The sequence below is a fragment of the Coffea eugenioides genome, chromosome 2 (assembly GCF_003713205.1).
Source record: "Coffea eugenioides isolate CCC68of chromosome 2, Ceug_1.0, whole genome shotgun sequence".
NCBI classification, from domain to species: Eukaryota; Viridiplantae; Streptophyta; class Magnoliopsida; order Gentianales; family Rubiaceae; genus Coffea; species Coffea eugenioides.
In genome coordinates, this window is record NC_040036.1 from 19,913,017 (window position 1) to 19,936,797 (window position 23,781).

Below are 23,781 nucleotides of genomic sequence, written 5' to 3' on the forward strand. Positions count from 1 at the left end.
CAAAGACAATTACTAAGTCATTATTATATTTTTTTTTGAAAAAAAAAGTGTTGTTGTGCTCAGTGTAATTAGAAATTTAGTATAAATTTATTAGTAAATTTAGTATAACTAATCAATAATTCCTATTAGTAGACATATATAATTATTAGTATAATTAATAATATTAATATCCATTATATAACACATATAACTAAAAATATCATTATTATAAGTTCATAACTAATTAAATTAAATATTATATATATATATATATTTTGAAACTGCATTAGTTTGGAAGTAATTTTTAAGAGAAAGATTATTGTGACAATAAACTCCGATTTCCCCTCGAAGCATCTTAAGCATAAGACCCGTGGTTATATCTCCAGAAACGATTCAAGAACTTCTCACCTAATATATATATATATATATATACACACACACACACACACATTTGCTCAAGTTGGTGATCCACAAACTTTCACAAAACTTCCACCCTGAGATAGAGAGATGCATCAACATTTTATCTACAACCTCATAGCTACACCGTCGTGCAAGGAGGTTACATGGATCTAAAATCTACTTTTGATGATCAACAAACCTGTCGAAAAATTTCAAAACCTTCTTCCTAGTCCGTAAAACATTACCGTCATATAAAGTATTCAATGAAATAGCATCCTTTACTCCAAATGGGGTGTAAACTAAATGCTTGTCATCTTTCTTGTTGGTGGTCATAACTCAAACATCAAGCCATGCCTCAGATTTCACGTCAAATTGAGAAGGGACCAGTTCTCAAAATCTTTTGATGAATCTTCATTAATCGCTTGTCCTCCCAACGTCTTATTATTGATGATTGACTTTCCTAATGCAAATAATTTCCCAGATGGCACAATCTGAAACATGTGGCAGAAATAACGTTAAGATATCTATGACACCAGTCATATATTAAATGAAAGCAGCTAAGGAACTAAATTCAGGTATTACTTGATCTTCACTTGAAGTATCATCTGCAACTGTTTTCAACCTTTTTGCCAGAGAAATAGTGTGCGGATCATGTTCACAGTCTTCATCAGCAAAATTCTGGCCCGAACCTTCTGCAGAATCTATCGTTGAATAATTGACATTAAAAAAAAAAAAATTAGGATAAGACCATCAAAGTGATGCTCAACATTATCTATAGAACCATGGCACCTAAAGTTTCACTAATATCTAGTGTACTTCAGCGGCTAAACAAACAACATATTGTAACTACAAAAATGCTAATTATTCCCTGAGCTCAAATTATTGGTCTCAGCTGCTACATTAACAACACAAGAAAATGCATGCTGAACAAATGCAACCAGCCTGTTAATCCATCATTTCAGAGAATACATGGTACTTGCCTCAAGTTCTTTTGTTCAACAGAGATGGGTTGGGTGTACAATGGGAGGAGGGAGGTATATATTTCAGCACAATGTTAAGCTTAAGATGTAACCATGATACTTGACCAAATAAGTTGCTAACTTGAAGAACCATTAAACCAAGAGTGTATTCATGACAGAGGAAAAGAACAAATTACTAGTATTAACTCCTAAATGGAATTTTAACAATGACCTAAACAAGAAACTGGGTCAACATGTACACCTAAACCTATGTTAATGGTAAACTTTGGAAAGGCCCGTCTCACTATCCTCCATGTTCATAAGCCACGGAACAACCACATTGAAGTGGTACTAGAGGTATCAAAAATTGAAAACTCCTTGTTATCTACATCTTTTCCTACCTTGATTTGGAACACCCAGTACCAGGTGGTTCTGGAATGACATGAACAACAACGAAAAAGAGGAATGTCAATCAAGTAAAATGCAATAAATAACCTATAAACATCCCTAAATAATAACCATCATATCTGTCAAGGAACCACAAGTGCCAAAACTGCAAAGAACGTGAAGCAGAAGAAGATGCATAGATGCTTCGATCAGCAAAGTCAAAGAAAAATTTTGAAACTTGTGCATTGTCGTGGCTACAGTATACAAATTTTGACAAGTATATGGAAAATCAACTATCACAATGGCAAATAAAAGCACATATTCAAGCAAACTGACCAGCTAGTAAAGGTAATTAAAGTAATCAAGAATCCCACAGTATACGATGAGGTGAAAAATGGCCTAAAGGCTACAAAGGAAATGGAAAGCACTGCCCTAGCTGCCAGAAAATATTCAATTAGCGAGCTTTCAAAATATTCCCTACAAGCTTCCTTGAATGAAGGCAGTGTGTGTTCAAGATTTGCTTATAGCGTTTATGATTATATCTTGCAAAGACTACTTTATGCACAGTTTTACATATTCTTAATGAAATAACTAAATCTTCTTTTCAAAGAACATGTTGCCCGAGTTAATCATGTTCATGCCCCATGTTGCACATTCTCAACCCCGTAACAGGGAATTTCAAGGTCCAAGTTGTAAGGCAAGAAATGATATTGATGCATATACACAACGCATCTATTATTAAATTTTAAGAATTGACAGATTGTCTTGCATTCCTTAGCCAAACTATGCAGGAAAAAGCAAACCAAGGTCGTCCATATGTATCCCTAGATATCTCTAACAGTTACCCCAAATCAAATAGGAATACTCACAGAATAGAAATATAGGTCTAAATGTACATATATACATTTACTATACATGTATGTCAGCATTCAGGTAAAAGGGAAGGGAATGAAGTCATATATTACACAGGAATAAGTGCATAGGTCAGATCGAAGATTACCTTTAATAAATGAATTACTGTAGCATGTCTTTATATGGTTTTGTTCTGAATTTGATGCTGATCCACTAGAAAAAGGTCTCTTGCCTTCCAAATGCTCCTCCTCATAGCGTAACTTAATGTGGTCTTTAGGATCAGACGATACATGGGAAGAGTCCTTACCTGCACGTCTTTCACAATGTATTCTTGGAATCTTAACAGTAGAAATATAAGAAAGAGGCTGGTCCATATCAAAGATTATCTTCTGCCATTGGCCATCTTGTAAAACTGAGAACTGGAGGGATACCCCCAAAAAAAAAGGAAGAAGAAGAAGAATTCAAAACTACAACCATCTTTTTGGCCAGATGGGAAACCAAACAAAAGGAAGCCCATGTAATGAGAAAAATACTATGTACAGACACCAAAGAATATTGAGAGTTACCTGCTCAGAAGCTTTGCTGACACAGACAGGCAGCCTTTTAGATGAATCTTTACCACTTCTGTTTTGTTCAGTGCACCATGCTGTGAATCCTCTTGATCGTTGTAGTTGTTGAGCGAATGATGCTTCCAAATAATCAAGATATTTGTTGTGCTGCTCATTTGTCCATGCCTCACACTTATCCTGGGGTAACATGTGAATGGTTAATGAGAAAAGCATTTAATGCAATCAGCATAATACAGTTTTGCATTGATCCCTAGAAACAAATTTAACATCCTCAAAACTCCAATTCTTAGTGTCCCTCATCCCAAGGTTGTGCCATACAGTAGGATAAAGTGAAATCATTTTGGCCACCAGTAGTATTATACTGTCTAATGCAACTAGACAGTCTGCCAAAACATTGCATTTCATTGTACCTCAAACAAAAACATCCCTAAAAGTATGGATGAAGCATAAAAGACAATAACCAAAAGAAAATTCTGTAGAATTCAATAAACAAAAGAACTGTAAAACAACTGCATTTCCACCTTTCCCCATCTAAAACATGGTGACTGCATCTCTCATTGTTAACTAGGACATGAACTCATCATTTTGTCAGATCCATATCCACATAAATGTCATGCTAACACTTTGACATATTTTATCTCATCAGAGCAAATTGTAATGTCACAATAGCATGCATCAGAAGATGGTAGCACAAGAGCAACAAGTGCTTCTATAAGAACTTTAACCATTATGCATTCAATATCCTCCAAATAATGCAGACAGCACTTTTCCATGAATGCAAAGTTCATATTAAGCTGTTCTCCCAAAATGAGTCCCACATGCTAATCAAAAAATTCATATGCCTGTCTCTTCTGGTTTTCCTCAAGTCAGGTCCATAGAGATGAGGAAAAGAAAAAAATCTCACTTGAGTTACAATAAATGGTCAACATACTTAATGGATGCAAAAGTTTTGGATTCCTTAAATGTCATGAAAAACTTAATAATGAGTTGTTAGAGGTGATAAGTGGATTCAACTTTGAAGAGGAGCAAGTACATTTAACGAACTACTATTTCTCCAATCATCAGACCCAAGACAAGCTTGTTCAACCACTCATTTCTGTCACTTGAACGAGAAAGCAAGATCCCATTAAGTCTGTCTTCTTTAAGACCTCACAGTCGTCATCCATTTAAGATGCATTATACTTAAAAGTTTTCCAAAAATGCCTTTTCCAACACAGCGTCACGGTTAACGACTATCTGTCTTACAGCAACAACTTACTACTTGATTGTCAAGTTTTTAAAACTCAAACCACCCTGATATCAAATCAACATGAGTCAAGAATCAACTAAATTGTATATGCTCCGGTTCCAAAAATGCAGTGCTGAAATTTCTAAAAAAGCAATAGCTCTGTTGTTGCGTCCTGGTGGACAAGTTACCCCGCCATGCCCATTTTCAAGTCCTGCTATGGTATTACAAAAAATATATATATAACTTTTAGTACAACTAAGCAGATATCTAGCTAACACCGCCCCCCCCCCCCCCTTTTTTTCTCAATCCAAAAAAAAGAAAAAGAAAAAGAAAAGGAATGGTATAATCACCTATGAAACTAGTGAAACCAACAGTTTTAACTATCTTGTTGCCTTCAAGAACTTTGCTTGTCTTCCTTTCTCACTCTTTCATCCGGCACTGATCATACTAAATCTATTCATTCTCTTAAACTACAACAATAATTACGATATTAAAAAAAAATAATAATTTGCTTATGGAATTCACACAGCAATAAATAATAAACATCAAATTCCAAAAGCAAACCGTGTCATTGTAACTTTTATGATCCGGACCAGATTTCGTCAGACAACCAAATTTCCACATAATACAAAGGAGGAAGGTAGAAAGAAAGAAGACACACATACATTTCGGGAAAAAGCAGTTGAAAAAATGCCAGAATTACCGGTCTTGCATTAGCAGAAGGAAACAAGATATCTCCGGAACTTTCAACAGTCAAAGAAGAAGCAGCCTCGGAGTTCGATCGAGTCAACTCACAGCTGCAAAACTCTTCCATCACCAGATTCGCCGACGCCGGCGCAGTCTCCGACCGGTTACTCTCTACCATTCTCCGACCCTAACAATGCAGATTTGCACCGAAATACCTCCCTGATTTATCGGATAAAACGAATGCAAAAGGAAAAGGACAGACGAAACCCTCTCGAGAGAGATTGAGGAGAAAAGTGCGGGATGGGGGGGGTGAAGCGGTGGAGGTGAAGGAAGAAATGCGATGTTGGGTGCCAATAAAGGCTCCACATGGCGACGCTTTTTACACGTGTCAATAACATCAGACTGCTGCCACGTAGGCAAAGGGCTGATAATATCTTCGTTCCAATGTCAGCCAGATATTTTCTTCGGGGGTGCAGCATCAGACGGATCGTTTTCGTAGCAGATGAGGTGACCTTGGCATAGAGGTTGTTCTCACGCGCCTTGTTATTATGACGCTTTTTAAAGTCGTCACCTTCTAACTGTGCCGGAGGATAGGTGTGAGACGATATTTTGCACTTTACTCTTTCTCTGTTTATTAGTATCACCCCGAGGATATTTTTGTGTTACGTGGCTTTACGGATTCATCACGTGCATGTCATATTTGTAAAATTTAACATTTAAATTTAGATAATGTAATGTGTATTTACACTCGTCAATGTATAATTAATTTTAAAAAAATTAAGCACTCGCACGTACACATAAAAAGTGTAGCTGCAATAAAAACTCTACTATTATCAGACACTTCCTAAATTCATAATATTTTAACGGACAAATATTGAATTATTGCACTCAAACTTAAATTGGGCCAACTTCTCACCCAGACACAATAGAAAATCTTTATCATGTACCTTCAAGGTATAAAATAGACAATGCCTCTTTTTTTTTTTTTTTCTTCCTTTTTCTTTTGAGTTAGTAGAGTTCAATCGGCTCAGCCTACAGCAGCTGTTGAGTTGAACGACCATAACCAATTCATCATCATAAATGAGATAATCTATGTGCGAATGGGTGAATTTGAACCCTTTTGTTAAATTTCTATGATAATGGAACTTTGGTAAAATAGTTGAGGAAAAGTCGAAATATAACACCTCCATTTTAATATGCACATTTTAGAAAATCTTTGGTGCTATCATTTTGAAAAAAGAAAAAATTTTGAAAAAAAGAAAAAACCAGCCTGGTGCTATCATTTTTAATCAAACAATTAAACAGAATCCAGGAGGGCAGGGATGGAATATCCCAAATACCATGCATGTAGATGTTTCATTGTCAAGAAGAAAGGTGGCCCGTTGTCTTAAAAAACTGGGTACTATATATAATGATAGCTTATTTCGTCATCCTTTTTTTTTTGATGATAGGCATGAGCTTGGTCCGCCCTGTCAAACCTTTTAATTTATAATTTTATATCTAAGATTTTTTCTTCCATCTTCGAGAAACTGCGTGGCTAGATATTTTTGTTGGAGTCTTGTGATCTGGTTTTCTTTCGATATAAGTATGCTTACTGGTCATTCCTACGAGGTGTACTGTAGATTAAGGTTTATCAAAGTCAATAGTCAAGTTTCTTACCGTTTGACAAAAAAGAAAAAAAAGGTCATTCCTACGAAGACCTACATACTGTTTATGAAATATACACAAGCAGCAAGCTTTTTTGTAATGCTTTTCCTCAGAAATATTAATGAGTTTTATTCCATCCAAAATGTTACATGCATCCAATATTAGTCCATGTTCCTGTTTATGGCTATATTGATTGTTGCCCAATTTTTATTTTTTTTTTATTGGCCAAATAACTTGATTATTTTTGGAAAATAATCATCCAAAATATACAAAAGAAGATTTAAAAAATAAATAAATAACTTCAACATAAGTCAAAAGCATGAGAAGTAGTTTATTATGAGTCTAAAATTGGAGTTCTTAACATGAATTTTGTTTTTTAGTCCATTTTGTTGTTTTAAGAGTTTGTAAAAAGGAAAAAAAAAACAATTTATATATTTATTACTTTTGTACTGTAGAAAAGGTGCTTCGATTTTGAACTTTCTATGTAAACAAAATGATGAATCTGACCAAAAAAAAGGCCGAGTAGACACTTTTCTTTTCTTTTTTTGACGTCAAAAAAGGAAGAAAATTTCCTTTACACCCTATCATAGCATTATGATAATACTGGTAATATTCTTGTCTTCTCCCGTAGGTTCGTATTGTACTTCAAAAATGTATGCAACACATGCAATTCTCAATTATCTTGGGTCGGCATTGAGGGTCTAAAAGTATAACAATAACTCAAGTCTCGAAGTGGAATTTCTCTGTTTTTCATTCTGCCATTAAGACAACAACTGATAGCATCATTACACGGGTGGTATTACTATTCAGATGAATAACTAGTTAGACAGTAACGAACATTTAAGAATGTTCTCGTTTATGTTAGAATAATTATCAAATTTTTTAATGTACTATCACGACGAATATATCACTAGTTTATCGTGTTTAATAACGCTATCATTAAAAACATACTATCATTATAACGGTAACTAACTAATTTGTTAATAACTAATAGCATCATTAATAATATAATACGGGTATAACGGTAAATAACTAATTCATTAATAACTATCGCTCTCATTAAAAACATTCTACCATTAAAAAATACACTACTATTATCTTCGTTATTAACTAACGCCATCATTAAATAATATACTACCGCTATAATCGTAAATGACCAATTCGTTATTAACTAACGCCATCATCAAAAACATTATGTAAATAATATTTCACTTACATCATAAACACATTTCCCAATTACTTTTTTATCTCACATACATCACATCACAAAAAGTGCTACAGTAATTATTCCAAATAATATTTCAAATAATACTCTATACAAACAAACCCATTATTACCTCTATAACACTAAATAACTAATGCCGCCAAAATAAATATACTATCATTATATCAATAATTAACTAGGTCCTTAGCAATTAATGTTGCCATCATTAAAAAAAACGACCAATTTAGAAGCAATGAAGTATGTCATTTATGTAAAAATTAGAAGAAAAAAAAAAAAAGCTGTTCATTAGTTTAAAAAAATTGGACATTGCTAATTTGAAATTAGCGAGGATTAGCTAATAATGCCGACGTATATAGTTATATTTGTCAATAATTCATCCATTAACCTTGGTCACGTTTTGTGGTGGCATTGATTCACGTCCCTTGTTGAGAATTAACACGGCAGCAGTGCTTATCAATTGAGGCCTCTTTTCTTTTTCCTTTTTTTTTAAAAGGTTTGGAAAATATAGCTGTAGTTGTTTATTAGCAAGGTTCTAATCTCAAGAAGCAAATTAAGGAAAATCAAATATTGGAGTAGAAGAAATTGGAATCAATGACTGCTGTCGCAAACATTTAACAGTTGGATCATTGTCTATTGGAATCAACCAACCTAAACCATTTCTTTCTTCTAAATCTATGACAGCAAGATTACTTGACGTTGCCAATTATTTCATTCTTTCTTAGTCTCCAGTTAATCATGGATAAAACAACATTCATCTGGGCGAACATTGTCGAACTGTGCATGCCACCACCTGCACCCACTGCCTCAATCTCGTTTTCTTCACCTCCGGATCATCACCTAGGCAAAACATGAACAAGAAAAAAAAAAGTTATATATATATATATATATATCAATCAATAATTAATTTCAAGAACAACCCTCAAAAATTAATTTGGACAAAAGGAAAAGGGGATTCAAAAACTTTTGTTTCTGTGTAGATTTTAAATCTCAGTTTTTACCAGGCTCGAAAAGAGAACTGGAGGAACTTCCAGCAGACGACCGCGACGTGTCAGAGTCAGAGCTAGCAACAGTCACCGACGAAGAAGACCTGGACAAGCTATCACTCCTGGACCTGGAGTGGAACTGTTTATTCACGGCGCAGTAAAAGTCCAAAGCTGGAAAAGCACTCGACAACTTGGGGTCCAAATCGGCGGAATCAAATTCGAACCCGAATCCGAGTTCAATGCAAGCTCGGAGTTCATCCAAGTCGGAGTCCGTAAAACTCTTGCAGCGGCGGCGTTGCCAGCGACGAAATTCCTTTTTGCGCTTCAGCCACGCCGCTTCGCGTTGCGTGTCCGGGGGCCCCGACTTGGTTTCGGAGAGCGGTTTTGTTGAAAGTGCGCTGACATGGTCCATGCAGCAGCAGCCGCCGTTTGTTGGCTTGTCGGCGTGTTTTTCCCCCTTTTTTTTTTTCCTGGCGGAGAGATTAAGGATGTGTTTAGGACGGCGGGCAGGGACTCAGGAGGGAGGTCTTTTATAGAAGAGACTAAGAAAAAGTGGGGGTTTTCAAAGATGTGTTTGCCATATGATGTCATGTGGGACCGAACTCAAATGATTCATTCCAGACTAGCTCTGGTTCTCGCGGCGGATCATGTGAACTGCTGAGAAGGAAACGGTGACTGTTGTTCCCACTGGGAAATCATCGAATTACTACAAAGTGGAAGAAATTCATGCTAAGTCCTCAGACGGTTCCTACTTTACCACAAATCGAAATCAAGTCCCCCTTCCAAGTGCTACTGGTTTGTTAGGTTGAGGCCTAAATGCTGATTTAAACTTGTATGGTTTCACTTTGGTAATGCGGACTGTGCGGGGCAAGAAGAAAACGGAGGCGAGCTTCTTACTTGCAAATTCAACAGACAAAAAATGGCACAGAGTCGAGGCTTAGTACCCCAAAAAAATGACTCCGATACCTAAATCAGACTGAGTTTAAGGAGTTACCTTAGTACGTTAGAATCCCAGACATGTAGCGTCTGTCAAATACTCAAATGTCAGATGCGCGCATAAGTTACAGTATCAGTATCAGTATCAGCAGGCATGGCTTGACAAGGCTGAGATCCAGGCAGGTTTCGGCAATAGGCTCAAAAAGCTTAGACACCGACAAATTCTATTATACAACCGCATAATAGTTTCAATTCCTTCATTTATTACGAAAGATGGATACGCGAGGTAGTCTCGATACATGGTTGTGCACGACCTAATTGCTACGTACATATCACGAGATGAATTTCATGACAGGGTTAACCCTATTGAATCCAGCTTCCAAAACATCGAGTTCTTTCGCCGTTTGCTTTTCCGTGTCGAAGTACATGAACATAGCCTAAGTTGCATGCAAGGGGTTTTAATCTCTGCGTTGCATTTTGTTGGAGCCTATAACCGCAGGAGGCCACTACTCAGAAATGAAATATCGCGTTCTTATTTTCTCTGCATGTTACAGAAGGATTCGCTGATTGAAAGCACATCTATCATTTGTTAAGACTTAAGAGACACCATGCCTCTGATTCTATCAGTTTTGTCAAGTATAATCATGGAAAAGTCAGGCTGTTAAAACTCACGTTCTATAATCACTACAGCGAAAACCCAGAAATACACATTGAAGTTACGAGAGGTCAGGAAAGTAAAAAAGGAACCCCTTTGTCGAGTAGGTGGACAGGACTTATTCATGTTTACTGTTGATTCATATATCAATTGGTTAAAATAATGTTTTGGGAGGAGGGATAGGTTGGGTGGTAGGAAGAGGAAACGTAAGTGATAGGTTCCAGATTAATGATCTCCCACTTACACTAAAAAAGAAAAGGAGTTAAAAATAATGCATTTACTCATTTATTGCCAAGTCATTCGGATTAACTACCATGGTTTACGTTTTTATTAATTAACTTTCTATGTGCTTGATGCTCGTTTAATCTGAAATAGAACAATTTGGCCTTTTGAGTGGTGTTGTGAGACATTAGATTTGTGCTACCATTTGTTTAATGGTTTTTCTAACAAATTTCCAATGGGAACTTGTTAATATATCTTAAATTTATCTAAATACCATATATATACACACATATTAATGATTATTACCCAATTTTGCATTTATATACTTTCCATAATCTAACCTACCCTCCCTTATTTATTTACTTTTCCTAATTAATCTTACATTTTAAAAAAATGACATTTAAAATATATTTTAGCAAGTGCCTAATGAGAACCCCTTGTTTATTAGTTTGGTCAATGGGTGTCACCAATCATTCCTTAAGATGATTTCAAGTACTAATTTTGCTAATAAGAGTCAAGCTAAATTAAAAAAATGTATAAATGAAGGGGGTATAATGAACGATTTTGTAAGTTAAGTGTAATTTAAATGTCTTAATGTTTGCTTCCATAACACTTCCATTAAAATAATTCCTTTTTTTTTTGTTTGCATTGACGACTATCTAATTTAGTCCTACTCTTTGCAATGCCAACTATCTAGCTTACTCCTACTTCTCCTTTCTAAAATTTTTTAAGAACAAAAAATTCTAAACTTCTTGTATGACGTATTAGGCGAGATTTGAATCCCACTGACTTAATGCATAGGAAAGCTTTAAAGAGGCTTTTCCTGGCCATTGGACCAAGGCCCAATGGTCATAGCTTGAATTATGAATTTTTGAAATGCAAGTGTTCCTTCAACATCTGCGGCGTTCAAGGGAGGTTCATTAAGCCCATTGAGTCATTCTCACTCACAGCATTTTAGTCTCTCTTCGTCACGAGTTATGGGCCAATGGACTTGTTTCAGCCATGCGCCAATCTCCCAGACAATTAGCCGAACAACTCTGTTCTCGAACACATGAAAATGTAACCGGCATGGGCCTTGTTCACCATTATCTGCTTGCATGAAATGACCGTCGTGTCTAAGGATATCTTATGGGGTTAATATTTATGATCACATGAAATTTCTTTAAAAATTAATTTTACTTTAACCACTCGTGACTACTCATGACTATTTTTACTTTTAACTATTTAAATATAAGTTTTCAACATAATTACTCCTAAACATTATAACTACCAATTATTTTTTGATTGCACATACATTGAGTGAATATAGAGCACTAGTAAAGGAAATAAGGGTCATCGATATCCTGATCAGGGGTTTGGTATTAAAAATAATGTTAACATCTATCTTTTTTAAAATGGATTAATCTGACAGTATATACAGTATCACCATTGAATACATGACAACTCATCTAAATTTAAATTTAAAATTCAAAATTTGCTCCTGAAAAATACCCTTTCAATATTTACCATAATCTATCCACATCTTATTTAAAAATCCTCCCACTCCTACATAATTACCATTACATAACTGTTACTATGCTCCCCAGTTAACTAATTAACTAATTTACTAATGAATCCCAAAAATCTCACAAACTAATTTTTTATTTAATATATCTTTTTTATTTTTTGGAAACACGTTTACATTACATTTTTCTAAAAATACCGAGTGTGTTTGGATGGCCAAATAATGGTAAAAAATTATTTGCTTACATCACAAATACAATTTTTAACACACCTTTTAATCTTTCCAATTATCTTTTTATCTCATAGATATCGCATCACAAAAAGTGCTACAGTAATTATTCCAAACACACTTACTATTTGTTTGGATTCCCATTGTTCTCAAAATTTTTTTTTATATCTTTTGTGAACACATTTTTAAATCACATACATTAAATCGTAACCGTGTATATATATATACACACACAAAAATTTTACAAAATCGCAATTCGAACGGATCAAGACAAGAAAAAAATGTACTGCTCAAAATAGTCTACTTTAATCGTCAGACAGGGAAAGACGCAATGTTCAAAAATAGTACTACTACAATAATCAATTAAAAACGAAAAAACACAAAAAGGGTAGACTACTCATAATTGATAGATAACACTGCTTCGGGAAATTAAAAAAAGGGAAAACCCGAAGGTGGCAATAGACCGCCGCTCTCCGGCATATGCGTTTAGAAACAGAAGCCGACAAAACAATCAATCGCCATCCGCCATCTATTAACTGTGTCGGAAAGCATCAATCGACGGCTCAGGCCGTCCCACTTTCCCTTCTGCCATTGGTGAAGAATCACATCGAAGGGCCCGCCAGGAGTTATTGGGCCACGTTGCGATATCTGGAGAGATCCACGTAATTAAATAAGCAAACAAAAAGCAATTAAGAAAATGGGGGACAGGGTTGGGCTTTAAATGAAGGACTGGTGCGGACGGAGTAGTAAGAAGACACTTGTCGACTGCAGCAAGGCTTAACCCATCCGGCGAAGAAGAAGGAATCGACACGCCTCCTCACGCCTCCTCTTCCCAACTCTCTTTCTTCTCTCTTTCTTTCCCAGTAAGGGTAAAATCGTCTTAATATGTCAGCTTTCCCTGTAATAGTACGCTAATTTTTCTCCTGATTTCCACTGCTGCAATGCTCCCAGTAAATAATCTCAACACCAATGAAAATTATGAAAATGATTAATGATTGCCAGTCTGATTCTTCTTCTCGTATCCGTTGATTGATGGTGTTTGCTTAATTTTTTTCTTCAGTGATGAAATGTGTGTTTTTGGTTTTTATTTTTTAATTTTAATTTTGGCATTTGTTAGTAGAATTTCCTCCTGCTCGAGAGTATTGTCATGGTGCATACTATTTTTTTTTAAATCTTTTTTTTGGTAGTAAATCTGTTATTCTTTTGTGGGAATTGGATTGAATAAGGATCTGAATTTAGTGGAACTAGATTTGTAGTAAGTGGGGTCAGTTTTTGATCTGCATAATCCAATTCAGCGGGACAAGATTTCGTTCTTTCTAATCTGATCTCTTTACTCCTTTGATCGTGTTATTTTCCCTTTAGGTGATGGTTATAGTGTTCATTTGCATACGTTGTACTGAGTTGATGCTAATTTAGTACATCAACAGACTCTTAATATTGTAAGTTGGCAGTAGATAATCCTGCTATATTTTATTATTGTTTGAAGGCTAGATAAGTTGATACAATCTGACACACGGTTCGAAATCTTCATTACAGTGATTCAGATGGGGTTTGGTAGATTTATTGGTGATTTCTAGAGAGTATATACTGATTTATGTTCGTCGAAATTGAGAGGATGTATAGCAGTACTTACGTATACTTGAGCTCTGAAGTATGATTTGTATGGCTTTATGCATTTGCTATTTTGGTTTGATAGAGTAGGTTGACAAGAAAAGAAAAGACGTTAAGCATTTTAGCAAGTTCACTTGCATGGAAATATCGATAGATTAGAGGTACTGGGTTCTTAGATCTACTTAATTTGCTTTCGCTGCTAACAAGTTACAACCATTATTCTTTGACCAGCTCTTGGCAGTGGCACTTCTTAGTGTTCTTATGACATGGGGTCTTGTTTGAACTTCGACAACACGGGGAACATAACACAGCCGGAAGGTAATGTTGGGAGGCCTGGTGGAAACTTTCCGTTAGCACGGCAATCTTCTGTTTATTCAATGACCTTTGGTGAGCTTCAGACTTTTGGCAGCTTGGGAAAGGACTTTGGTTCTATGAATATGGAGGACCTGTTAAAGAATATCTGGACAGCCGAAGAGACTCAAGTTAATGCTACTGTTGAGAGAAATGGGACCACCCCGGCCGGAAACTTGCAGAGGCAAGGCTCTTTAACATTGCCACGGACCCTAAGCCAGAGGACCGTTGATGAGGTCTGGAAAGATTTGTTTAAAGAAAATGGAGGCGCAAAAGATGGAAGTGGCGGTGGGTCTTCAAACTTGGTGCCAAGAGAACCCACTTTGGGTGAGATGACGCTGGAGGACTTTTTGGTCAGGGCAGGTGTTGTTAGAGAAGATGCTCAACCTACTGGAAAGGCAAGCAATGGTGGTTTTTATGCTGGTTTGGTTCAATCTGGTGGTATTGACAATGGTTTGAATATTGGATTTCACCAACCTGCTCGAGATCAAGGAGTTTTGGGTAACCAAATGGCAAAGAGTAAGAATGCACTTTCTAACCCGTCTAATCTGATTCTGAATGGAGATGGGGTTAGATTTTCCCAGCAACAACAGAATCAGCAGCCGCCGCTGCAGCCTCTATTTCCCAAGCAAGCAACTGTGGCTTTTGCCTCTCCTTTGCCATTAGGAAACAGTGTTCAGCAGATAGGGAACAACGCTCAGCTGGCTAGCCCGGGGCCGAATGCTTCTGTCGTTGGAATGACAACTGCAACTTCTACTGTAGCTCAAGGTGGTGTCGCACCAACTGGAGTGATGGGTATTGCAGGGTTACGTCGTGTGACAACAGCAGCTGCAGGAGGGTCTCCAGGAAATCATTTGCATTCTGATGTGATTTCTAAAAGTAGTTTGGATTCTCCATCATTATCACCATCTCCTTATGCTTTCAATGAAGTGGGTCGAGGAAGGAGATCATCTAGTACTCTAGAGAAACAAGTTGAGCGCAGGCGTAGGAGAATGATTAAAAACAGAGAGTCTGCTGCACGGTCACGAGCCCGGAAGCAGGTGAATTTATTAGAAAAACCATTGTTCCTTTTTAGGTCAACGTTGCTATTTTTTCGAGCGATTTGATTGAATCTCCTTTAATTTTTATGTTTTTGTTTGTGGATCATTCTTTTCCATGTCTAATGCAGCACTTTTGGGTGTGAGGATATGATAAACATGTCACATTTGGATTACCATGATACTGGAATACCGAGCTCTACCAGTTTTGCATCTTTGTCCTTTTCCAGTTTCTACTGGGACGTAGATTGTTATAGTGTGTTAGTGGTTGTGACTAAGAGATTCTATTGATAAGCGAATTACTCGTTATATCTAAGATAAACAATATGCTGACTGTAAAGAGACTGTTATGAGAAGAATGAAAAATTGGTGGCATATGTTTAGATAATTTGCTTGCTGACACACAACAAACTCAGGTGTCATCTTGAAGTTTTAGACGTTCTTACATCTTACTTTACATTTGATTGATTTATCTTACAGTAACTTCTTGTAATTTAATAACTTTCCTTATTAGATCGTTGGTTGACACTTGGTATTCTTTTCTCAATTTCTGACATTGGGTTATGCAGGCGTATACTTTAGAATTGGAAGCAGAAGTGGCAAAGCTTAAGGAACTGAATGAAGAGTTGCAGAAAAAACAGGTAATGTAGTTGGAAGTTAAAATGATAATAATCTTTTTAAAATACTCTAAAAACATGTGGAGAGTGATGGAGCTTTTTAATGTTTCGAATTTCATTGCAGGTTGAACTCATGGAGATGCAGAAAAATCAGGTACAGCCTCTTCTATTTCTGGTCCGGCAGTGGTAACTCCCGTACTGAATGAAACACTTAAAAGAGGAGGAAGTGATAAGGAATAAGACAATGACTGTTTAATTGAAGGACAATTGTTGGAGTTGCAAGGCAGTATTGTCGCTGAATAATATCTGGCACTGAAATTTCACAGCATACAATTTTTTGAATACCGTGCTTCTGTTTTACTATTGAAAGTAATTTGCAGTTTCTTAGTAGTGATTTGACTAGCCAAGTTTAGTTGTTGACAATCTTAATTATTTTTTTCCCAGATGTTGGAGACAATGAAGATGCCGTGGGGAGGTAAAAGAAGATGCTTGAGAAGAACGCTGACAGGGCCTTGGTAGAACGGGAAGATAAAATCTTGACAAGAAGTACTAATTCTAGGGCAGTACGAACTCAAGCATTGTTTAGATAAGTGGATTGGAGTAGCTAGCTTGTTATGATCTTTTTTCTGTCTCCTGTAAACATGTTAGGTAGCTTTGTGAACAGAAGCAGGGAGTGTCGTGCAGTGAATAAGGGAACCTATTTGTAGCATAAGATTTTCCTATTTGGGGTTCTGTTTGCTTCTCCCTTGACACGATAGTAATAGCTAGCAGGATCTTAAATTTTGTTGTTGTTCTTGCTGACATTTTGTAGCTTAATCTTCTGTCATCTAAACAAGAAAAAAATGTAGTGGATACGTCACCTGTATCTGAATAATCCTTTGTAGGAAAAGGATAAAGCTAGTATTTGACTAGCAGTCCTTTGCCTGTCATTTTTTCACGTAACTTCTGTTAGGACAGATAAATCAAGTCAAATTTGAATACTAGTTTGTGTCGGAAAACTTTAAATTGGGCCCAATTGGATTTTGGTTTGATTAATATAAGATTGAAATTTATTAGTAACAAATTCAAACTATTCGTACTTAGGCTTGATAATTTTTTTTTTTTTGAAAATAACTCGATCAAAAAACAAATCAAGTTTAAAACGTAATTTCAGATTTGCTAAAACAATCAAATAAAGTTTTTGAACAACAGGGATGTTTTGTTCTATTAAATTCATTTATATTTCTAGTTTCTGTTTGAGGGTGAGATTCAAAGAGTGGCGAGAAAACAATAGAATTAGAACTCAAAACCTCTAAATTTTGCAATCTCAACTTTAGTTATTAAACCATAGCTACTTCAGCCATCACACGGTAGCCACCGAACCAAAGCTTTCTCAGCCATCACAATTCTAATTTATAGAGGCAAATGTTTGATTTTACTCCCACTTTTATGCTTTTTCTTCCGCGAAATTTAACGTTCCCCTGTAAAGTCGATGACGCGCGGTCGTCTAAACGCTTCCAACGTTTCATAATTCTATTTCGTACATATATATATATTTTTCCTGGTGTCATGTGGAAAGGAAAGGGACTCAATGGTTTGTATTCAGTTGCAAGATTTTGGTCGTCCACGGATGAACCTCTGGGAACTTGCGGAGCTGGTAATAATGGCTGCATGCTTATGAGCATTCATCGTCGTCTCAGGGAAGGAAAGAAATCAGCAGTGGCATTCCTGGATTGTGCAAGTTCAATCTTGGTAGTGGTCCTATTTATTTTAAGTAAAGCATCAGAGCATTCGTTTAAGCATGTATTCTATTTTTTTTTTTACTGTAATAATTATTTTTATAATCTAATCTATATTCTATTTTACAGAGAAAAAGAAAGGTTAAAAAGTCTAACAGATAAGGATACTTTTTAACTGCAAGTAAGGTTGGAATTCCGACCTACCGTCCAGAGAGAGAGAGGAAGTCAAGCATGTATTGCATGCTAGCACGTGAAAAGGCACAGACACGTGAAAAGGCACAGACATTTATAGCGTTTTGACCAGGGCAGTTTAATGTCGAACCGTCCTTTTGACCTCCTTGCCAAGGAGTCCCTGGTCGTCATTGATCACAATTCACAGCAATAGCGTCACATTTGGGTGTAGACATCTCGCATCATGATAGGTATCTCTGATCATAACGAGTTGGACTAACTCCAAATATAATTTATTGTTCTCAAAAAAAAAAAAAAAGTAAAGATTAAAAAGAAAGGACTGTGTGCATCAAACAGGGAGTATAATCACAATATCCAGATTTATGAGCCAAAAGAAACTCCCCAATCGGCAAAGGAATGCAGATTATATGTCTTTGCAGCTCTTATCACATGTCAAACATTATTATGATCTCTTGGCAGTAGGCCGGATTCAGGAAATTCCCAAAATTTATCCACCACTGCAGCTGCAAAAGTGCGTACAGCAGAAGCCCATCTGAGGACTGCAGCAAAGTAGTTTACAGCATTTGATTACTTGCAAAGGCATAAAAAAAGAACTTCTCAAAAAAAACTGACAATATTTAAATTCGGAATGAAAATGTGTACCTCATGGTTTTCGCCACTTAAACATTTCATGGAACCACTACAAATTTACCAGAAACACCTCGTTGCCGAGCAAAAGATATCAGTTCATCCCAACCACTTTTTCCACATGAACAAACTTGTTAATACTTCTTAAAGCTAAGTCCCAAGCATCCACTTGTTTCCAATTGGGGTGGGTAGGCCACCCATTTCAGGATGAACCTAGAGAGGTAGTAGTCCCTTTTTTAGGCCCTTGGGTACTCAAAGACAAGACCTTCTGCAACACTCCTTGCCCTTGAATGCCCAAACAGCTTACCCACGATAGCCAGTCCAAAATCTGTTGCACTAGCAAGGCCCTTGTTTGCGATCACCTTACCATCAATGACTACTTGTGCACCATCAACCACATTACTTTCCTTGCTTAGAACTGATTCAGGTGCAGTGGCTTTCTTATCCTGTTAGACAGGGGAAGCATATGAGTTCGATATTATAAAGTCAAAAAGCCCAGACTATGGCAATATTAGAATGCTGATTTCTACCTTGAGTAACCCCCGTCTTTGAAGTATTGCACTTGAAGAGCACATTGCACCAAAAATTCTTCCACCAATTTGCTGTTCTTTCAGTAACTTCCTGAGAACCCTGGATTTGTGCAACCTTTCGGCTCCACCAACTCCTCCCTAAAGTTCAGTACCAGCCAACTACTCAAAAAATGAAAAAGTATCATGCTATTACAAATTAACTTTGTATTGAAGTACTTCTATCATTCACTCTAGATACCCCACGCACCCCGGCAACCCCCCCCCCCCCCCAAAAAAAAAGACTCATTATTTCAAGAAGAGTACTGTTGACAACGAGAAACAGGAGTTTCTAATATCTGAAGTAGGGCTTGATGTACAAGCACAAAATCCAGCAAGTTCATTCAGCAGGATAAGAGATTAAAACCACCAATTCTGTGCATGAATATACATGCAAGAACAACCATGTTTAATGTGGATTGCTGCAGGTATTCCTGCCACACAAGCTCCTGATTGTAATTTGACTAAACCAAGACCAAATTCTGAAGCAAACTAGCCCAACTCTAGGGGAAAGACAGATGCAATTGAAAGATGAGAAGAAACAGAATCTCACTGGCAAAATTATCAGATCATAAGTGATCTCGGCAGCTGCATTAATCAGTTTGTCTGCAACAAGTATTATCCCTTGTGATGCCAAAATCTGGGTAGATTTTTCCACTGAAGCAACCACAACACTGGCCTTTGCTCTCCTTAGGATATCTATAGTGGTAACTATGTCAATTCCTTCACAACCATTTGCAACTGGAAGGAGGACCTACAATGTTACAAGTGAAAAAAAGTTGTTACATCTGTAACCCATCTAAATAGTTCAAAAATTTCTTATGAATAGATTAAATTCCAAGATAACTCCTCAAGATAAACACTAGTTCTACACACGTCTCAAGATCACTCCTCCAGATATAGATGCTACTGGAAAATTGCGCTCATTCAAGACAACCGTACAGAGGATGATAATTTTATCACTAGCATGCTGATGGTAAGAATGAAAATAAAGAAAACTGGACATTTCTATTTGTAAAGAAATGAAGAAAGCAAAAATATTTCATGACCAAGTAAATTTAAGATGCTATCCATTTTACAAAATAATGCAGAACCAATCAAAATAAAGTTCAAAAAGAAACAATTCTAAGAACCTTGGGCCAACTTAAAAAATGTAGAATGACACCTTGGACAAGATAAACAGTGCTGACTTACTTGAGGGGTATGATCAAGAGACCACTGGACTTCATTGAATTCTTCTTTCTTATGACTGCCACTGTCATTCACTAGCTATACAGGAAGAAGTAGGAAACGTTACTTAAAGCCAATAAAACAGAAAATAAGTTGCCCAGAGCTAATTGCAATTAAATTTATGCCTTGAGACAGGCTAAATGGAATAGAAAAACAAGGTTTGTTTTAAATTTAGAAACTCTTAACTTCAAAAGGAAGCACATCTGCTTGGTTCAGATATTTCCTGGCTAAGGTGTTCATTATGAAAAAGAAAGGAGTTTACTTAGAAATATGTTTCTCTATCTAATCAAAAATTTTGATACACAGAACATTCAATTGAGTAAGAGTTGCAACTCAAGTAGTTAGCCAAAAATGGAAATTGAGGAAAAATACTGCCAACCATGATGTAGAAGGAAAGGATCTTTTGCATTTCTAACAAAGAACAACATGCAAATTGATTTTCCAGCTAAATCTTGGTGTTAGAATAAGGTAAGAAACGATATAGTTCAACAATGTTCCTTTAGCTTAATAGCTTCGTAAGTGAAAATTTAGCCTAGGAAAATTTGTCATACTAACCAACGAATCCTTGATTTCCTTGGCAGCAGTCTCACCATAAAGCTGGCTCACTAATGATATAGCAAATTCAAAAGAAGTGCCAGGGCCACGACTTGTTGTCAGCTCTCCAGAGACCTGGTTATTAGACTTAACAGCCCAGAAGGTAGGGAGCTTGTCTATAAATGCAGGGTGGCAAGTCGTCTTGCAGGACAAAGCAACATGTTAACTAGATAAACAAAAGTGCAAGTACAAAGAGTATATACATTTATCAAACATTAATAAACTTGTTGAAAGTTACCTTCTTCTTCCTAAGAAGGCCCCAAGGCAAAAGTGTGACAGCTGGAGCAGCACATATTGCACCATACAACCGTTTCTCCTCAGCTTGTTTGCTAGTCATCTTCTGGAGAATTTTACAGTCTCTTAAACGTGCAGACCCTGGCATTCCACCCTAAACAGTAATCCACAACCAGTCTCTCACAATTCACGAATCTATAATTGCTAGCTTCAACGCTAAAAGAAACGAGAAAAAAGTTCAGTGGTCAAAGTGGTACTTGGTCAAAACGTGATGAAATATTGGTGTAGCTAACCACTCAAAAGAGACAGAGCAAAAAAACACAAGATGACAGAAGCAGCTGAATACTGAATTATGGAGCAGAAAGAAAAACCAACCGGAAGGGCAATTAGATCAAAGATTTGATCGGAACAAGCAGAGACAAATGCATCAGCAACCAGCCTAGTGCCTCCAGAAAATTCCACCTCTAGTCGTTGCTCCACAGAAGCCAGAGTCACCTCCGCGCCCGCCCGCCGCAGAACATCAACTAATATCACAGCCTCCATTTCTTCTGAGCCAAACCCAATTGGCACCAAAACCTATCAGCCGTAAAAGAAGAGGAGCAAAAGCTTAAAATGAGTTCCCCAATAATCGCACCAATTCCAACGTTAACTAAACACGGCACGAAGAACCCAGCCCCAAAAGAGTAAATAAATAATAAATAAATTCCAAAATTAAGAGAAAAAAAAAAGAATAAACCTTCTTGGTCTTAGGAGGGTTTTCATTTGCTGCAGGAGAAGGGGTGGGTATGGAAGCCGTTGGGCTTGGAAAAGGGGTTTTAGGAGGTTTTGAAATGCTTGGGGTTTTACGCTGTTCGGAGACTGCAGCAGCAAACACACGAAAGCCTAAGGCCCGGAATGATCTTGTGGAGAGGGACGCCAAACAATGGTGGTCGGACTTGGGAAGAGTTGTAGGGATGAAATACAGAGGAGTTATTGAAGTCCTCATTTTGTTTTCCTTTTTAATTCTCCAAATTTTAAGTTAGCTGAGAATCAAAGGAATTATTTGCTGTTGCTGGGGGGAATGCTGGAGTTCGTGTTTCCCAATAGAATCTGTGTAATAATCCGGAGACTTGAATCCGGGATGCCTCAATCGTTAGGCAAGCTAAAGAGTTTCAGGGTCCTTTCTTATCCTCTGCAAGTTTATTTGGCCATGGTCAAGAACGAGTTGACTAGGCAGTAGTGAGTAAACTGTTCATTTCTCATACTTATTTTGTGACTTCTTTTCTTCCTTATCGTAATTTTGGCCCCTGTTGTCCCTTCAATTGCAATACAGCATCATCAAACTTCTAACTATTACAAGTTTCCGAGTCAGTTTTCCAATTTGATTTACTAGCACAAGTGGCCGTTTCTTCTACAATGCAAAAAAGTTCTATTTCTATGAGTGATTGGGAGTGAAATTTATTTATTTAAAGCATCCTTCAAACCATAGCTTGGTCGTTTATGAGTGTGTTTGGATTGCTAAATTATTTTAAATAATATTTTACTTGTATTATAAACATATTTTTTAATTCACATCTTTATATTTCTAATTAACTTTTAACTCACATATATCACATTACAAAAAGTTCTAAAATAATTATTTTAAATAATATTCAATCCAAACACTTTTCACATTCTCATTTAAAAATGTAGTCAAATAAAAGGTCTTTGTTTCCATAACGAGACACGTTCCATTCTATTTTACTATTTGATTTTTTCCAATATTTTCTTTTTTTTCTCACAAAAAAAATACACTGCTTGAAAGCTAAAATAGTACAAGATCATAATGTTTTGATAATCATGTATTTTGGCAATCAATAATTCCTTATACTATATAAATATTGAGTTTTGGTCGAAGAATATGTTGAATTTCAACCGCATAGGTGGGGATTTTTTTGAAAATGTGAAATATTGTGTATTAATTTAAAAGCTTTAGGTACAACTTAACAAGGCATGTATTTTGGTATGTTTACTGAAATGACCCCATTTTAATATCTTTAAAGTTGTCATTGTTGAGCCATCTAGATATTGATGGAATGTGTAATGAGTGTGCAACCGTTTTTGCATTTTGTACAACCCATATATGCTTGTGTGCTAGTGTAATTACCAGAATATCTCTTAACTACCAATAATTTCCCATTTTAATACATTTAAGATTGTCATTGATGAGCCATGTGGGTATTGATAGAATGTGTAATTAGTGTGCAACTGTTTTTGCATTTTATACAACCCATATATGCTTATGTGTTGGTGTAATTACCGGAATATCCCTTAACTACCAATTATTCCCCTTTTCAGCCGCAGGTAACCGTTTGAGATGTTGCTTTGTCTGAAACATTTCAATGGTTGCCGAACTGTTATGAATGTTAATGGTCTGGTCAGCACCCATTTCTCTATCATTTATAATTTGCATTTATGAGCCACAAACGTTGATCAGTTTATCCCTTTTCAGCTTCAAGGATTAAGTTTTCCCTTTTTGCCTTTGTTTACAACGATCTGGCTCATCGTTTTCTCTTCCATCCGAGC

At 36.5% G+C, this 23,781-nt stretch overlaps 4 protein-coding genes across 8 annotated transcripts; 1 reads left to right on the plus strand and 3 right to left on the minus strand.

Moving 5' to 3' along the window:
- Positions 1-423: 423 nt before the first annotated feature.
- Positions 424-5,369, minus strand: LOC113763237. 2 transcript variants are annotated; one of them, XM_027306990.1, is made up of 5 exons: positions 5,077-5,369; positions 3,143-3,322; positions 2,725-2,995; positions 961-1,070; positions 424-869 (listed from the first exon to the last, which is right to left on the minus strand). In XM_027306990.1, the coding sequence occupies exons 1-5, from the start codon at positions 5,236-5,238 to the stop codon at positions 741-743; spliced, it is 852 nt and encodes a 283-aa protein (XP_027162791.1). In that variant the 5' UTR covers positions 5,239-5,369; the 3' UTR covers positions 424-740. The 2 variants fall into 2 exon arrangements, with proteins under 2 accessions (XP_027162791.1, XP_027162790.1); XM_027306989.1 differs by having other exon boundaries at positions 961-1,079.
- Positions 5,370-8,622: 3,253 nt separating this feature from the next.
- LOC113760368 (zinc finger CCHC domain-containing protein 10) lies at positions 8,623-9,327 on the minus strand. The gene is made up of 2 exons (XM_027302917.1): positions 8,931-9,327; positions 8,623-8,769 (listed from the first exon to the last, which is right to left on the minus strand). Exons 1-2 carry the CDS (start codon positions 9,325-9,327, stop codon positions 8,684-8,686), a joined length of 483 nt encoding a protein of 160 aa, XP_027158718.1. The 3' UTR covers positions 8,623-8,683.
- Positions 9,328-13,201: 3,874 nt separating this feature from the next.
- Positions 13,202-17,005, plus strand: LOC113760606 (bZIP transcription factor 46-like). 3 transcript variants are annotated; one of them, XM_027303254.1, is made up of 5 exons: positions 13,202-13,329; positions 14,303-15,462; positions 16,029-16,100; positions 16,201-16,230; positions 16,521-17,005. In XM_027303254.1, the coding sequence occupies exons 2-5, from the start codon at positions 14,338-14,340 to the stop codon at positions 16,593-16,595; spliced, it is 1,302 nt and encodes a 433-aa protein (XP_027159055.1). In that variant the 5' UTR covers positions 13,202-13,329; positions 14,303-14,337; the 3' UTR covers positions 16,596-17,005. The 3 variants fall into 3 exon arrangements, with proteins under 3 accessions (XP_027159055.1, XP_027159053.1, XP_027159056.1); XM_027303252.1 differs by having other exon boundaries at positions 13,202-13,323; XM_027303255.1 differs by lacking the exon at positions 13,202-13,329 and having other exon boundaries at positions 13,418-14,389; positions 14,470-15,462.
- A 1,202-nt stretch (positions 17,006-18,207) lies between these two features.
- Positions 18,208-22,432, minus strand: LOC113762279 (protein DJ-1 homolog C). 2 transcript variants are annotated; one of them, XM_027305663.1, is made up of 9 exons: positions 21,974-22,432; positions 21,613-21,813; positions 21,242-21,391; positions 20,965-21,144; positions 20,374-20,448; positions 19,733-19,933; positions 19,144-19,281; positions 18,629-19,059; positions 18,208-18,489 (listed from the first exon to the last, which is right to left on the minus strand). In XM_027305663.1, the coding sequence occupies exons 1-8, from the start codon at positions 22,220-22,222 to the stop codon at positions 18,850-18,852; spliced, it is 1,404 nt and encodes a 467-aa protein (XP_027161464.1). In that variant the 5' UTR covers positions 22,223-22,432; the 3' UTR covers positions 18,208-18,489; positions 18,629-18,849. The 2 variants fall into 2 exon arrangements, with proteins under 2 accessions (XP_027161464.1, XP_027161463.1); XM_027305662.1 differs by having other exon boundaries at positions 18,208-18,525.
- Positions 22,433-23,781: the final 1,349 nt, after the last annotated feature.